This window comes from Lepidochelys olivacea, assembly GCF_965140295.1.
Source record: "Lepidochelys olivacea isolate rLepOli2 genome assembly, chromosome: 5".
NCBI classification, from domain to species: domain Eukaryota; kingdom Metazoa; phylum Chordata; order Testudines; family Cheloniidae; genus Lepidochelys; species Lepidochelys olivacea.
In genome coordinates this window covers 111,458,667-111,474,787 of record NC_140415.1, presented here as the reverse complement: position 1 = coordinate 111,474,787, position 16,121 = coordinate 111,458,667, and the positions used below count along the sequence as shown (strand labels likewise).

The 16,121-nt window shown below is 38.1% G+C and overlaps 1 protein-coding gene across 5 annotated transcripts in view; it reads right to left on the bottom strand.

Annotated features, from left to right (window-relative positions):
- The window catches only part of CNTLN (centlein), a 294,736-nt gene that overhangs the window by 103,753 nt on the left and 174,862 nt on the right, over window positions 1-16,121 (bottom strand). For all 5 annotated transcript variants that reach the window (XM_084628742.1, XM_084628743.1, XM_084628746.1 and 2 more), the window contains one exon: window positions 6,047-6,147. In XM_084628742.1, coding sequence (XP_084484868.1) covers window positions 6,047-6,147 — 101 coding nt within the window. The remainder of the gene's footprint in view (window positions 1-6,046; window positions 6,148-16,121) is intronic.

Here is a 16,121-nt window from a genome sequence, read left to right as displayed (position 1 = left end):
CTAAAATATGGCACAAGGTACATTTCATATTGACTTGACATGGGAAGTTGAACATTAGTCGTCAAATAAGGGTACGTCTACACTGCAATGTAAACCCATGGTCAGCTGACTCAAGTCCCATGAACCCATGTTAAGGAACCCTTGGCTTGAGTGTCTACATTGCATTTTAACCCTACATTAAGACTTTTCTAACCTGTGCTTGAACCTAGGGTTCTGGCATCCACACTGCAATGAATAGACCCCGAGCCAAAGTAACCATATCCTAGAGTCTTTAGCACCCTCACATCCAGTAATGTGGCCATTCTAGCACTAAGACTGTGTTGCACTGTCAGAAAATTTTACTACCAACCCTGCATGTTACCAGGAACCAGGTCACTTTGTAAAAGGCTTGATCAGTTCACTCTCCATTGTAAACCCAGGAGGCTATCTGATAGTGTGCTTGCAGATTGGTGATCAAAAGAGAAAGCGTTAACGCTGATCCGAGCTGCTGCTGTTTGCAAAATTCCATTTTCAATAGAGAAGATTGCAGATAGTTGGGACAGAGAGGATTAAGAAAGTTGTCCAATGAAAATGTGGGATACTTCCAGCTGACTCCCAGGATCTGAGTCAAGTGGGGCTGCATCTATACTGCATAGCAATTGGGCTTGGACCCTGAGGCCTGGCTTAACTCAAGCTCAGACTCTTCAGCCCTGCAGGGTCCTGGGACCCTGGGTCCGAGCCCTGGGTTAGTGGAATTGCAGTGTAGATACAAAGGGGGTTAGTCTTGAACCTGGACTCAAGCACTGGTTTACGCTGCAGTGTATACATACGATAAGAGACAATCTTTAGGGAAAAATGTCTGTCTTTATTCTGAATGATAAACTGGCTTGCATCAACAAAATTAAAAGGAATATTATAAGAACACGTAAAGAACTTAGTTTATTTACATTTAGTTTCCCTTACATTAAACACTGACAAAATATTTCTTACTTTATAAATTTTATTTTTCAATTTTGAAAATATAGTTTTCTTCTACGTATTTTATGGAATACAATCAATGTGGCTTTCTTTCATTTACTTCTTTGTTGATGCATGCACATCATAAATGGGATGGAATAGTTCCGGGAATAGGATTTGTTAGCTAATTTATCTCAGTACATGAAGGATAATGGCAGAGACTAGAGAAGCTATAATCTACCATCAAAGAAAATAGTTTTAAAAACTTCTCCTCCTAAATTGGTTTGCTTTTGGAGTGCTAACTCCAAAATTAAAACTATTCTTCTGTCAGTGGTACTTGCTCTCTCTCACTTCTGCTGCTCTTTCTGCTAGCTTTTTTTCGTAGAACTACTTCTGCTGAATGTATGAACTGTTTAAACTAAGGCTATGTCTACACTGGCATTTTTGTTAGTATAACTTATGTCGCTCAGGGATGTGAAAAAACACTGCTCTGAGTGACATAACTTACACCGAAAGACGTGCCGGTGTGTACAGTGCTGTGTCCACTACCGCCTCTCATTGGAGGTGGTTTAATTAGGTCAACAGGAGAGTTCTCTTCTATTGGCATAGAGCAGCTACATACGAGCAATCTTACAGTGGTACAGCTGTATCAATATAGCTTTGAAGCTGTAAGCTTGCTAATGCAGACATGCCTTAAGTGATTTATAAGTGAGACTGGGCTGAGTACAAATGATGAACTTTAAAAACTAAAACATGTCATCTAATTTGTGTGTTTAATTACTGTGAAAACCTGCACACTCAACTGTTACACATCACCTTCTGTGATCATAAAAATGTTTTTATTGTGTTCATATCACTGTAGTACGTGTGTGCACATGTAGGTATATAAATATATGTATTATTCTGAAGGTGCTGTCTGACTCCATAATTAAAACTGTGTTCAATTTTTCAGACAAACTGAGGGTTAGAGCCTCGTAGTATATATAAAAAAAGAACATAACATGCAATATTCAAAATGCTTTTCATCATTTTTTGGTTATTTTTCAATAATTTTATTTAAAAACCTTAATTTAAAATCTCCTACAGCTGCTATTTTAAATCTACTTCTGTTGAAAGTATTAACTGTTAAAATTGAGTGATTTCTGAGAGGAAGTTGAGAAAAGCTAGACACCAGCCCCACATTTTAAAAAATGACTTAAGTCATTCAAATTACTAAATGACTGAATGGGTTCACCTCAAACTTTCTCAAAAGTGGTGTAATTTAGGTCGTGATTAACATCTATCTGTCATAGAAGCCAACCAGGGAAACACATGCAACCAAATGCTAATATGTAACATTTTACCCAACGAAGCGTTACGTGCAATACATAGGGCCCTACCAAATTCACGGCCATGAAAAACGCGTCATGGACTGTGAAGTCTGGTCTCCCCCCGTGAAATCTGGTCTTTTGTGTGCTTTTACTCTATACCATACAGATTTCATGGAGGAGAGCAGCATTCTCAAACTGGGGGTCTTGACCGAAAAGGGAGTTGCAAGGTTATTTTAGGGGGCTCGGGGTATTGCCACCCTCACCTCTGCACTGCCTTCAAAGCTTGGCGGCTGGAGAGCGGCGGCTGCTGGCCAGGCACCCAGCTCTGAAGGCAGCGCCCCATCAGCAGCAGTGCAGAAGTAAGGGTGGCAACACCATGCCATGACACTCTTACTTCGCGCCGCTGCCTTCAGAGCTGGGCGGCCGGAGAGCGGCAGCTGCTGACTGAGGGCCCAGCTCTGCAGGCAGCAGCGCAAAAGTAAGGGTGGCAAATACCATACCGTGCTATCCTTACTTCAGAGCTGGGCAGCGTGAGAGCGGCGGCTGTTTGGCTGAGATCCCAGCTCTGAAGGCAGAGTCGCCGCCAGCAGCAGCGCAGAAGTAAGGGTAGCAGCACCACAACCCCCTCGACAATAACCTGGAGACCCCGCCCCCATAACTCCTTTTTGGGTCAGGACCCCTACATTTACAATCCCGTGACATTTCAGATTTCAATAGCTGAAATCATGAAATGTATGATTTTTTAAATTCTATGACTGAGAAATTAACCAAAATGGACTGTGAATTTGGTAGGGCCCTAATACAGATACCTTATTCCCTGCTCCAGTGGCGCTTAGGAAACTCGACACCTACCTATGAGCTCGTCTCCTAAGTACACAAAAAGAATGCTCTTATTTGCCGATCCTTCTGTGGAAGCAGAGCTCCTCTTCTGTGCACTTCAGGACACACCCAGAAATTGCATTCCTGTCCTGCACACACGAGCATGTCTGCAGCTAAATTTTCGACCTTCAGACTCCCTTCTTTTTTTAAAAGACGAAAACAAGGAACAATTTGCAGTAGGGCATAGTCTGAGAATCTAGAAAGGTTAAACTTAAAAATAACATCCTGCCACTGCCCCCTGCACCCCCCAAAAAGAAACAAACACACTCGCTCTCTCCAATCTGGGATTTCAGCATTATGAATTTCTTTTTAAAGATTCTTTTCCAAACAAAACACAAAACTGAAAAGCCCTGTGTAGGTGGCTAATTCCCATATGTGGTTTAAACCCTAAAACACACACAAAAGACCCCCAAAAGACCCCCAAAAGAAAAAACAGAAGCATCTACAAGTATCTCTCAAGCCCTCTGTCCTAACTTCTAAACAACCATCTCGTGGTTCTGACCGTTAACATGGTTCATTTCTACACTTTACTAGACTTGGTTGCATCTAATTACTGCCTGTATGGCTGTGCCTCTGAGTCAATGCTGAAAATCTTTGTTGTGCTTTAACTAAAAACAACCATTGTCTGTCTTGACAAAACCTTTCCACGGATCACCAGTAAGATATGGGGACCCCCATCCCATGATCACTGTAAATCCTCATTCCATCACGCCATTAAAATTAAGCTAGTATAGGAAACGTTATACACATCAAGTTTTCTATGGCTCCAAGCTCCTAGGAGTTCAACCAGAAAACATTGTGCAAAACTGTCTGTTACACCAGGTTCTCTCCTGCTGTGCATCTTCTCAGGTGTGCAGGAGGAGCATAAGAGAAGCAGCTCATCATTGTAGTATGGATGAGTGAGTCATTTTTGAGACTGGACTGGTAAACAGTACCTTCACAAGGCTGTAATAAATTCATTCTGACACACTAATGAGACTTTTAACTTGAAATATATCCTTGGATTTAAGCCAGCTACTTATCTGTAGAAAAAAATATTAATATTTATAGTGTTCAGGTATGCAACAACAATTGATAGGAAATGCAATTAAACTGGATACCCACACAACTCAACTGTGTTTAACCTTTTGTTTTCAATCACCTTAGAAGTGCAAGGAACTAATGTATTTGCATAGCCTGAAATTAGTGTGCAATTTTCTTTAAGGAGAGAGGAATATATATTTCAAAAAATAAAGATGTTTTATTCTGTAAAGATTTGGGGTTCTTTTAAGCGTTCAAGTACTAAATACTTTAGAAGCCTTTAAGATTCCCGAGATCTGAATTTTTTTAGAAAGTGTCACGGTTATTGTTCAGTAGGCAGCCAGCTGACTCCAAGCTGCCTTTCCATTCCTGGTTCTGTGTGAAGGTAGAAAAAACTAGAAAAAACAAGGTGAGTGATTGTTTCCTCCACTTCAGTACCTCTTTTCAGGGTAGATAAAAATTGATGAGTTTTAAAAGTTCTTTTTAAAAAATCAGATTTTTTTATTTCAGTCAGATTTCTTTGATTTTGCTAAGTTTTTCTTTTGAAAAATCAACCTACTTAAAATGAAATATGAATTTAATACAAAATAGATTAAAGCCTAAATTTATTATAATCTCTTAAAACATTTAAATAGAAAGTAAATACAGTGATTCTATGAGTCTCTTTCAAAAACTTTGAATTAATGGCTGCTTTTCTATATAACCATGAGTAAAAAGTTAATTATCTAGTAAATAAGCAATATATAATTCATAATTTTCGAACATACTAAAAATGTAAAATTAATAAGAATCTGAAAATATTAAAGCTATATAATTGCTTAAATAAATGTATATAGTTATGATGTAGCCTCCTAGGTAGCAAAATGATGCATCAAATTGAGCATAAAGGCTCTATTTAGTTGTACATCAACATAATTTAATGGTTATATCAAACAATGAGAATGCATCTTTCTTTAGAAAATAACTAAAGTAGAAATGGAAAAGTTGATTAAAATCAATTATTTAAATCAAGCTTTCCATTTGGCAATTTAAATCACCTTGATTTAAATCAATCCACCCTGTCTGTTTTGATGAAAATAGGAACTAGATAGCAACAAGTGAGAATCCAGCCACTTGCCATTTTTAGCAGCTGGATGCTTTCACAGATTTTTTTGGAACTGGGTGCCTGGTTGTAAAATATATGCTTTGAAAAAATTTTTACTTTATTTTGTTTTACCAACCTGGCCAACATTTCTGCAGAAATAGAAATGGAAAGCAGCCAACAGCAGACAAAAAGGATGAAGCTACTCACCAATACTGCAGTTCCCCAACAATGGGGCTTCTTTACATTGAGACCTGTGAGATATCACAACAGGTTCTGCTGAGCTTCAGGAACCTTCTAGAAAAGCAGTGCCTGGTCGGACTGAAAAGAGTTCTCTTGAACCTCAGTGTAGTCCCCAGACATTTCAAGTAAGCAGAGGGTGAAAGGAGGTGCATGAGGATAGGAGCAGTGAGGTGGCAAGGATACAGAAATAGAAGCAATCTTGTGGGAATCATTTTCACATATTTTGCCATTTTGGTTAATGTCCAAATTTATTTGGTTATTGGGGATGCTATAAAAATTCAGAATCTTATATTGCAGATTTTATAGAATTTGGGTCTGGACACTGCACCAGTCATCTTGAATTTTCAAGATACAAAGTTTTGGAAAACTATTTCCTTTTAGGATGAATGATTACTAGTTTATGAATCATGTAGAGAGCTAAAAAAGAATAACTGTACATTTAAAAAAAATGAATGTATATCTCGGCAGAATTCCAAATTAGAAATTAAAAAAACATATTATTGTGAGAAAAGAAAACCCATCAAATAAAATATTTTCTGTCTAATAAAATATTATATAATTCTACAAATTTTTTTACCTTCCCTTTCTTGTTGCAGACACAGATTCAGTTCTTGTATTGTAGCCTTATCCATAGATCTACATACTTTCATCTGATCTAATTCTTCTTCAAGATTCAGTCTACAAAATAGCATAGGCAAATAAGAAGGAACAGAAAAACAGCCAAACACATCCTAATAAAAATATGAAACAAAATTAAATGAAAAACATATCAAAATAAATATTACTGGCAAGGCAACATATATGATTTAAATACAGATGCTATTGTTTTAGAATGTAGATACTTTCATACCTGCTACTGTAAGTAAAAACTGATATAACACAATAGCCAGTAAATTCACAAAACTCAGATATAGATTTTGTAATTATATGAACATTAGTGGTTTCAGCTCCTCCCCGATAAGTACATGCATTCATATGGGGACCACATTTTCATTTATGCTGAAACCCCTTTATGACACTTTGACAAAGTAAAGGGGCTTTAGTATTAATGAAAATTTGGCCCATCTATGTATATAGGCCCATGTATGCACACATACAGGGTATGAAGAGGAGGTGCAGAATACTAGGAGGTTTTTAAAGGGGGATTGCAGCAGATGGGCGTGGCATGAAAGATAGTTTCAGGGATTGGCAAAATAGAAGTAAATGAATAAGAGAGGACTGAAGGGGATAAAGAAAGGCATAGTTTGTGCTTGATAAATTTTAAAGTCCCTATCTAGCATAGCTTTTAGGCACCTGTGCAGTCTCATTGAAACTAATGAGATTACTCATGTGCTTAAAGTTAAGCACATGCCTAGATGCTTTCATCAGGGCCTACATGCTTAATTAGTGAAAGATGGGAATGAAGTAGAGGTAAAACTGTATTTCTATATAATGTAAAAAGCATTCAGAAGATGTATTCAAGGATCACTCCCACACTGGCAAAGGAATGGTTTAAATTAAATAATAGGTCTTTTCCAGTTCTAGTGCCCATGATTATATTGTTCATACACTTAGGGCCACGAGTGTTGGGATGCACAAATCATATCTCCATTCAGTTGGCATACAACAGATTTCCAAATGTGTAAATTATCTGAAAATACAGACTGTTGTCATAATCATTTCTGCTTAGCTTTAGCTCCTGGAAAAGACTGAATAAATACAATATTCCCCTACGAATGTCACATTTTCAAGCTTTTCTATTTGCTTAGTGATCGATTTTATGGCAAATGGTAAAAATAATAGAAAAAAAACTACTGATGGATAGTCTTTACATAGCTGGTATACAATACACTCAGTATTGAATATCAGAAAATGAGAATGACATGGAAGCAAATACAGTTAATGGTGTATCTTTTTATCATGACTGTTTGCAGACAAACACCTTTCCACCATCATTTATGAGGCCTTTAGCTATACAGAGTAGACAGGAATCATTGCCATGGGAAGAACAAGACTTAAAATGAAGCAGTTCCCCTGGCCTCTATGCCAATTGTTCCAAAACTTAGTAGTAGAAAATTGTTGCAAAGTTTAACAATATTTCCTGACCCGAAGTCTATGTAAGAGGTCTAAACAAATGCTTTTTAACATGCTTGCAAATGTAATATGTAAGCACAACTATATCCTGGTTATTTTCCTCCTCCTCCCTCTGTAAAAAATGCTAATAAGTAGAGCTCTAAAGAAATGTTCATATATTATTTTCTCAATGCAGGATCTTCAGTCAAACTACCGCCCATCGGTCCCCTTTTCAAGGCTCCATGTCATAGCAACCGTACTCCAGTGAAGTCTGGATAGGAGTCTCTTCAAAGCCCATCCACATTGATTCTAGATTGAACAAAGTGATTCTAGTGACATGAGGCACTTCCCCTCCCCTCCGCAATCTTTTCACTCCAGGAATCAAAAATAAGCTGTGGGATAATTCAGAACACTAATCTACTGTAACTGTACTGTAAGAGAAAAGAAGGCAGCCTCAAAGCTCAGATATTGTGAATAAGAGATCCCAATGTTATTTTGGAAGAGAAGTTAATACATGCTGTGGCTATCATAGACAACTATAAACATAGAAATATTGGCTTGTTTGATATATTTTCAATTAAGAAATCAAACCCTGGAATAGAGAACCAAATTGGGTTTTGATACTATCTCAAAGGCAGTTTTGTGTGTGTGGAAATCTTCTGTTTCACTGAACAAGTGGTGAGCAAATAGCAGGGTGTTTGTAGACTTTCAAAAGATCCACAACACTAACGGAAGCGGAGAGGTTGCCCCTTTACAGTGGGAAGGAAGTCTCTCTGAAGAATTTTTCTGCACAAATGCCACCTGATTCTGGTTTGAAATGTGGAAGAAGAGCTCTTAACATCAGCATATGCCTCCTCCAGCTTCTAGCCACCAGTAAAAAAATTATCGAAGCTGAACATATTCCAAAAGAACTGTTGGTTTTGAATATTACACAAATTTTAGGCCTATTCTTATTGTGGCAATAAAATCATGGGTTCCACAACTTTAGGATCTTTCCACAAATTTCACTATATTTCTGCAATATTCCACAAATTCTAAGCTTTAATTAAATAAAAACTAAAAGAAAACAAAAGACCAACTCAGTAAATTTCGAACTTTTCTCCTTTGATGACAATACCAATCCTCCTTCTGTCACACCAGACTGTGAACAACTGAAGGAAAAAGAGATGCCATTTTTACACTGTTGATCATCAGAATCCCCTCACCTGTCAGTCTATGGGAAGAACTGCAGCTCAAGTTACTCCTTGTATGGCATCACTATATAAGCCATCCTATCATATTACTATACACATTCAGAAACATGAAAACCTGATAGCATTAATATTCAAAAGGAAAAAGAAAAATTACTTTAAAAATCTTTGAGATAGTCTATTTTATACTTCATAAAATAATAGTAGTAAAAGGGAATTTGTTTCTTGACTTTTTGGTTCAGCTTTAAGCTTCTCATGACAGTGTTAACTTGGCCATGTTGCACATATGTACTATTTTCCAGTCTTCTTTTCTATGTTTCTGTGTCAGTTGTTAAATACATGCCATGCCAGAAAATACACAGGATCCTCAATACGGCAGAGTTAACATTGCTCTAGGAACCCTAACTTCTCCCAGTTCCTACCATTTTTTATTTAAATTGCACAGCTTTAATACATGGCGTTTAATATTCTTATTTATTATTTTATCTTGTGGTGGCACCTAAAGGTTTTTAACTATATCTGACTGAAGCGGAATTTGAAGGAAGAGAAGGCAACAACCTTAGAGATGAAATTGGAGATACTATTACATGTAAAGGAAGGAGCATAAAAGAAGGCACAAATGTGGCTGCTAAGAGGAGCAGAGAAGCGATGCAAGGATATGAAAAGCCATGCAAAATGGATGGTGGGGGATGAGCTGGTAAAAGAAAAGAGCAGATAAATAGGGAGGGAAGAGCTGTGAGAAGTCTTGCAGGAGAGCACATGAAGTTTGAACTTGATACAGCAGAAAAGGAGGAGCCAGTGGAGGGCTTCAAAGCGTGGAGTGCCATAGAAGATCAGGCGAGGAAGATGATTGGGTTTTAAATACATTACTAGAGGTGGCAAAGCAGTTATCGGGGAGGCTGGAGAGGTTTCTGTGATCCAGATGAGAAACGTGGACCTGGAAAAGGGTTTTCACTGTGTGGTTAAAAAGAGCTTGGATCTTAGAAAAGTTATGGAGGAAGAAATGGCTAGATTGGACATAGCTGGGATGTGCAGCTATGTTCAAGGGGAACGGGAAAGGAAGGAGTCAAAGATGACTCCCAGGTTATGGGCCTGGGGTAAATTCACACATTTGTAGCTACTGTTCTCTTAAAACAGTTAAGGTTGCTGTTACATTTTAAAGTCACTGTTATATTTGTGTTATGTAGTGTATAACATTACTCAACATGGTTTTAAAAAGTTAAACCTCCAGGACAAAGACTATTACAAGAGATAAAAATTGTACAAGTTCTGTGCTAATGAATATTAAATACTTTGAACTATTTTAACAAATTATACAGTACCGTAGATTGACATACTGAGTAAATGAGATCTGTAAGGGCATTCAAGTTTCAAAAGTCTGCAGATATAATCCTAACCACTCAAAACTGACTGAAATAAACAGGCAAAGGAGAACTGAATATAAATTATCATTTGAATTTTTTAAAAAAATTAATACAAAATTGCATAGTACAGTCTCTGAGGGTATGCATAAAATATCTTGTCTCTCTATCCATGATAGACCTTAGGCAAAGGAGATTCATTACTAGCAATACCCATTAGTAACCTAGATGAAAAGAAAATAAGTAACCATTCTGCTAAACTTCGTTAAATTTCATTAAATTCAAAGTCCACAATCATATCTCTAATGATAATACTCAGCAGGTGAACCATTTTAAAAGCTGTGAAATGCTGGAGCTAATTAATAATTGCTCAGACTATAATGACAAAGTTCCTGCTCTACCTTGCTGGGTCTTATGCTTATTGGTGGATTTGCTCGCCTTGGAGCTTCACAGCAGCCCTCAGCTTGGCCGTTTTTCTGAACCCACAGTCCAGGTCGACTCCTCCTGTGTCTGACCAGGAGTTGGGAGGATTTGGGGGGAACCCGGGCCCGCCCTCTACTCCGGGTTCCAGCCCAGGGCCCTGTGGAATGCAGCTGTCTAGAGTGCCTCCTGGAAGAGCTGTGCGACAGCTAAAACTCCCTGGGCTACTTCCCCATGGCCTCCTCACAACACCTTCTTTATCCTCACCATAGGACCTTCCTCCTGTTGCCTGATAATGCTTGTACACCTCAGTCCTCCAACAGTCCGCTTTCTCATTCTCAGCTCCTAGTGCCTCTTGCTCCCAGCTCCTCACACGCACACCATAAACTAAAGTGAGCTCCTTTTTAAAACTCAGGTGCCCTGATTAGCCTGCCTTAATTGATTCTAGCAGCTTCTTGATTGGCTGCAGGTGTTCTAATCAGCCTGTCTTAATTGTCTCCAGAAGGTTCCTGATTGTTCTGAAACCTTCCCTGTTACCTTACCCAGGGAAAAGGGACCTACTTAGCCTGGGGCTAATATATCTGTCTTCTATTACTCTCCTGTAGCCATCTGGCCCGACCCTGTCACACTACATGTGATCTTCACATGGACAAGGTTCTATCAGGTTTTGTTTACCTGAATATAATATAAACAGGTTTTGAAATGTGCCAAAATTTTAGTTTCTGCTGTGATAACAGATCTATTTACTAGTTATTTTAATTTTCTTTTACCCTTTTACAGTTTTACTATGCTAAAACATTATTTGAAAAGGAAATATGCTATTAATTATGTTCTACCCAAGATGGATGCCTCACTCAGGTTCAGAAATATTGAAAAATGACCTCAAGTATTTAACATGAACACATCAGAACAGAACAGAATTTAGTTTTATAAAGCAATTTCATATGTGAAGTATCTCTCAAAGCACTTTTTAAAGCAATTAGTATTGTCATGATTGTATGCACACAACCTTGGTGAGAAGGATACTGCTAAGCACAACCATGCATGGTACTAGAAACTACCATGGGGCCCAATCCAACTGCCACCAAAATCAATTGAAAGATTCTCACTAAAGTCAATGGGAGTTAGACTGGGCCCTTCTAGAGAGAACGACTGTTATCCAAGATGCCTGGACGGTATAATAATTTTTGAAAAATAACGTTCAGTTGATTCTGTAAAGTAAAGCTGACAGTTACATTTACATAGATCCAGTAGTGATAGGCAAATCGCATACATACATTTGTCCAACAGCTTGCATATCAAGCCTATTAGGTGAGTTAAATATTTCCATGAATCAGAGAATATAATGTATGACTAGCTGATTTTCATAGCAAAATAAGATTAGAAAAAGATTTCCAACTGCCACAGGGGCCTTCCAACCAGTGTCTGGTTTCAAGACTCTCACTCAGCTTCTTTAGCAGGTATTTTACAGTTAATTCTAATAAAGACTTCCCTCAATGCCAGTCCCTCCACCCCCGCCCCCCAAATTTAGTGTTATTTCTACTCTTCTCCGAAAAAGGGAAGGAAGGAATTGCCTTCGTCAGTATCAAAAAGCAAAATCACCTCTCTTTAAGTGTTGTCAAAACTTCTAGCTTCTCACTATGCACAGTTAAAGATAACAAGTTTGCAGCATTTAAAAATTTAACATTTTTGGATGCAGAGAAAGAATATTGGAACAAAACAATACAAGGAATACTGTTATGATTGGACAGGACTCAAGGATGTGGATGTATGAAGAGTTGAATCATTCTGGGGCTCTTGTAGCATAATTCAGGTCTAAAGCGCCTCAGAGTATACAAAACCTTAAATAGGATTAATAATATTAACAACATTATTAAGGTATTTTACTTGCTAGTTGTGCTAAGACAGACCAGAAGTGAGACTTGACTTTTGAATTCCATGGGCCAAAAGATCTACAGGGTAAAGCTGAATGGGCTCAGAAAAGTACGTCTACTATAAATGTTCAGCAGAAAATGTCTTCATTTCTTTTCCTTTGTTTATCACGGCTGGAAACATTGAGCTCCATTTAGTCATGCGGAATGCTGCTCCATGTGGCCACAACTTTTGTCACCTAGAATGGATTCCAGTGGACATGTATGAGTATCAGTGGGTGCTAATTTTGCAATTGTCTCACTTATCATTGTTCTCCTAAACGACTGATGATGACTCAAGACATTCATTCCCTCTCTGCTTTCTCATGTTTTGGTGCAATAACTCCTTAATTCCTGCAATTCTCCATAACTGACTAAGGCACAGGAAACTAAGAAAACAGTGCTACTTCTTGTCCCAAAAATTTTCACTCTTTCGTTGAATTGTTATTTGTAAAAAAATACAAAACAAAATAAAACAAAACAAAAACCCCACCACAATTACAATAATAGCAAAAACACTCCAGTCACCATTGTCTAGGTAAGGTGGCACAACACTCAAATTATTCAAAAGCCAATGATCTAAAGCATTAATACAAAATCCTTTTGGACCAGGAAACTTCAGCATAGCATTTGACCAATGTGTGAGCTTAGTCAGTTTTGAGATGACAAGCATCATAGCACAAATCAGAGCCATCAGCGCATAATCACTTCAGAAAAGAGCCACCAATCATAGATATAGTTATTGTGATCCACCATCTTGAATTATAGCTTTTGTCCTTAAAAACCCATCTTCACATTTTGCTTTTATCTCTCGCAGGTGACAGTCACTATGGGCTAAGGAGAAGAAGCAGCTTTCAGTTCTGTAGCCCTGGAGAGCTTTGAGTGAAAGTTACTTTTTAAAATGGCACCACTGATGCAGAGATAATCAACATACAACCATGCACTCCAGTTTCTGAATATACCCAACTATACGTTTATACTTACAGTACTTCTTTTTAACTTCTGCACAAATGCTCATCTTCTAGGCAGCTTTGTAACCCTACATATCTTCAGAAATAGTCTGGATGTAGTCTATAAGTCAGCCTGGAGTCTCTCAAAAGTTTTCATTTCATCCCTGAAAGAGCATCCCCAAACACTTTCTGGCTAAATTCTACCAGTTTTACTCAGATTGAAGAACACCTTACTGTGCAGTTATTATTTATTATTTCTAAATTTAAAAACAGGAGCTCATCCAGTTCTCTGGGCACTTATTCCCTAAAATTAAAAATCTCATTATAAACACAAGGACTGCCCCAGACATACTTGTCTCACTCAGTCCATCCCCTCTTCAACAGCTTGAACAAAGAGAAGGAAAAGATGGGTTTTGCAGCATGCCCGGAAGGTTAACAAATATGGGTTCTGGTAGCTCCCTTCCAGAGAACTCCCTGCCAGCAGCTCCCCTTCTTTTACAGTGAGAGAACTCCAGCTTTAGCACCTCTGCTGTTTTCAACTATGGTATTGTATCATGGGGGAGAGAAATTACCTCCCAGGTAATTAGCTCCCAAACCATTTAAGACTTTATAGGTTAAAACTGACCCACTGAATTCCACCCTGAAGCTTATTGGTAGTAGTTCCACTGAAATAAATGGGAATTCTCAAAGAGCATGTTACAATTCAACATTAGTGAGGGTGGCAGAATCTGACCATAATCGTCTTGTGGCTCCATCTACGTGATACAAATGTTTTCTTAACTATTTTGGGAACAAAGTTAAAGGTTGGGGAGGCTTTAAAATACACTCCACACACCCATTTCTTAGATTTTGGTTTCATTTACAAAGAAACTAATCACAAATTCCAGCTCATACCTTCTCCCCAGGCTTGGTTCCTTTTAGCATTCTCCCCAAGGGCCTAGAACCTAGGTTTTATATGCTCAGAAAGTCACTTCCATCTCCCTTATAGCCAAAGTGAAGTTAATGAGTCCTGCCTAGTGCAATGAGTCAGCAGGAATCCATCAGCAGTTCCCTACAGGCTTCCAACACCTGCTAACAAGGTAGATCAACAGTAGAGCCCTGCCACTATACTATATTCGGTGGACAAATATCCTGCATGCAACATCAACACATTTTGATTACTATCAATAATTGGATGAAAGTCATCCTTCTCTGTTGCAACGTAAGTCATAAGGACATTAAGAGGGGTAAGGAAGCACAACGCATGTCACTGCATGTACCTCTTCTTCATTTATTTCTTCCAACTGTGCCACAGTATTGCTGAGCAATTTTGAAACCAAACAATATTAATTCTATCTACACTAATAATTTATGCTGGACATTGTGTTCATTTACAAAGATACTGATCTTGACACACCATAGTTTCACAATGGTTTCCACTGTCATACACCATTCTGAATTTTCCTTTACATTAGGTTATTTTCCAAATACCCCAATACTTAATTCTTTCAGGGCATTATAAGAGGTAACACAGGGAAAAAAGAGAGCTATAGCACCAGTTTTTCAACTGATGTACTCCTAACTTGTTCTAACAAATAGCTGTACATCAGCACTAAATCATCTACAACATATAGTTGTTTACCTATCAAATTATTAGGATACATAGGTGCTCATACCACCTGAATATAACCAGAGCTTGGGCATAACATGCTTTATTGAAAGAACAAAATTTTGTAATGTTCATCATTTTTAATTCTCTGTGGTTATAAAGATACCATGTGGAGCCCCCACACCACTCCAAACAAAAGATATGCCCTTGCTGGGGTTTTGTTATATTAACAAAAAAAAAAAGATAATTTCAAAATAACTACATAAACCCCAGCCAGAGCTTCGAGGGCTCTGTCCCTCAGGACTTGACTGTTCCAGACGCTAATTCTTACTGTCAGAGGGCTACCACCACATCTCCAGCAGGGTAAACGAGCAACACCTGCCCCAGTGAGACAACAATCATTTACCTGCAGCTCCCTGCAGAATTCCAGCATCAAGTAACAGGGTAGGACAAGAAGAAACTCCTTACACAATCTTACACACCAATTGAAAAAAAAAAAGGTTGTGAGAGCAAGAAACTCTGGTGTGCATTTTAAAACCATCCAAGCAAAGGATGTTACTTTCCACCACTGCCCTTGGATTAGTGTACAGTCTTCTTTAATTTTTTTAGGAAATAGAACTGACTGAATCCTCCCTTTTCCATAGCTGGACAAGTACAACTGTTCTATCTGGTCTAATCTTTTCTTCAGTGTCCAATCAGAAAGTTGCATTCAGCAAACTAATTCAACTCAGAAGTTTGTGTATAGACATTCTTTGAAAGACTTTAAAATTGTTGACCTTCAGGGCACAATGCAAAGCCTATCCATTTTCCCAGGTGTTTGGCCAGGAGGATGGCAAGAGAAATTGGGGTTCTACGGCATGATGGGGTACTCATCTGCACTGTTGATTTGACTCATTTATTTTTATTATGGGGTTGAGCTTTCTGTATTTTTATATATTTTAAGTTTGTTATTATTGTGATCTTTATAATTGACTTCAGGGTGCCTCAAACTGTTAGGGAGAAACATTCTTATTTGCAGTTAAGAGAAACAGATAAAAATAAATAGTGTCAACCAGGAACCTTTTGTGAATGAAGCTCACTTGATTTGGCTGTATTAAGTATAGTATGTCAGACATGAACTGACTAGACAGTAACTTCAGGAAGGAGTATCTTGCCAAGAGAATGCCAATTCTTTCCCCAAG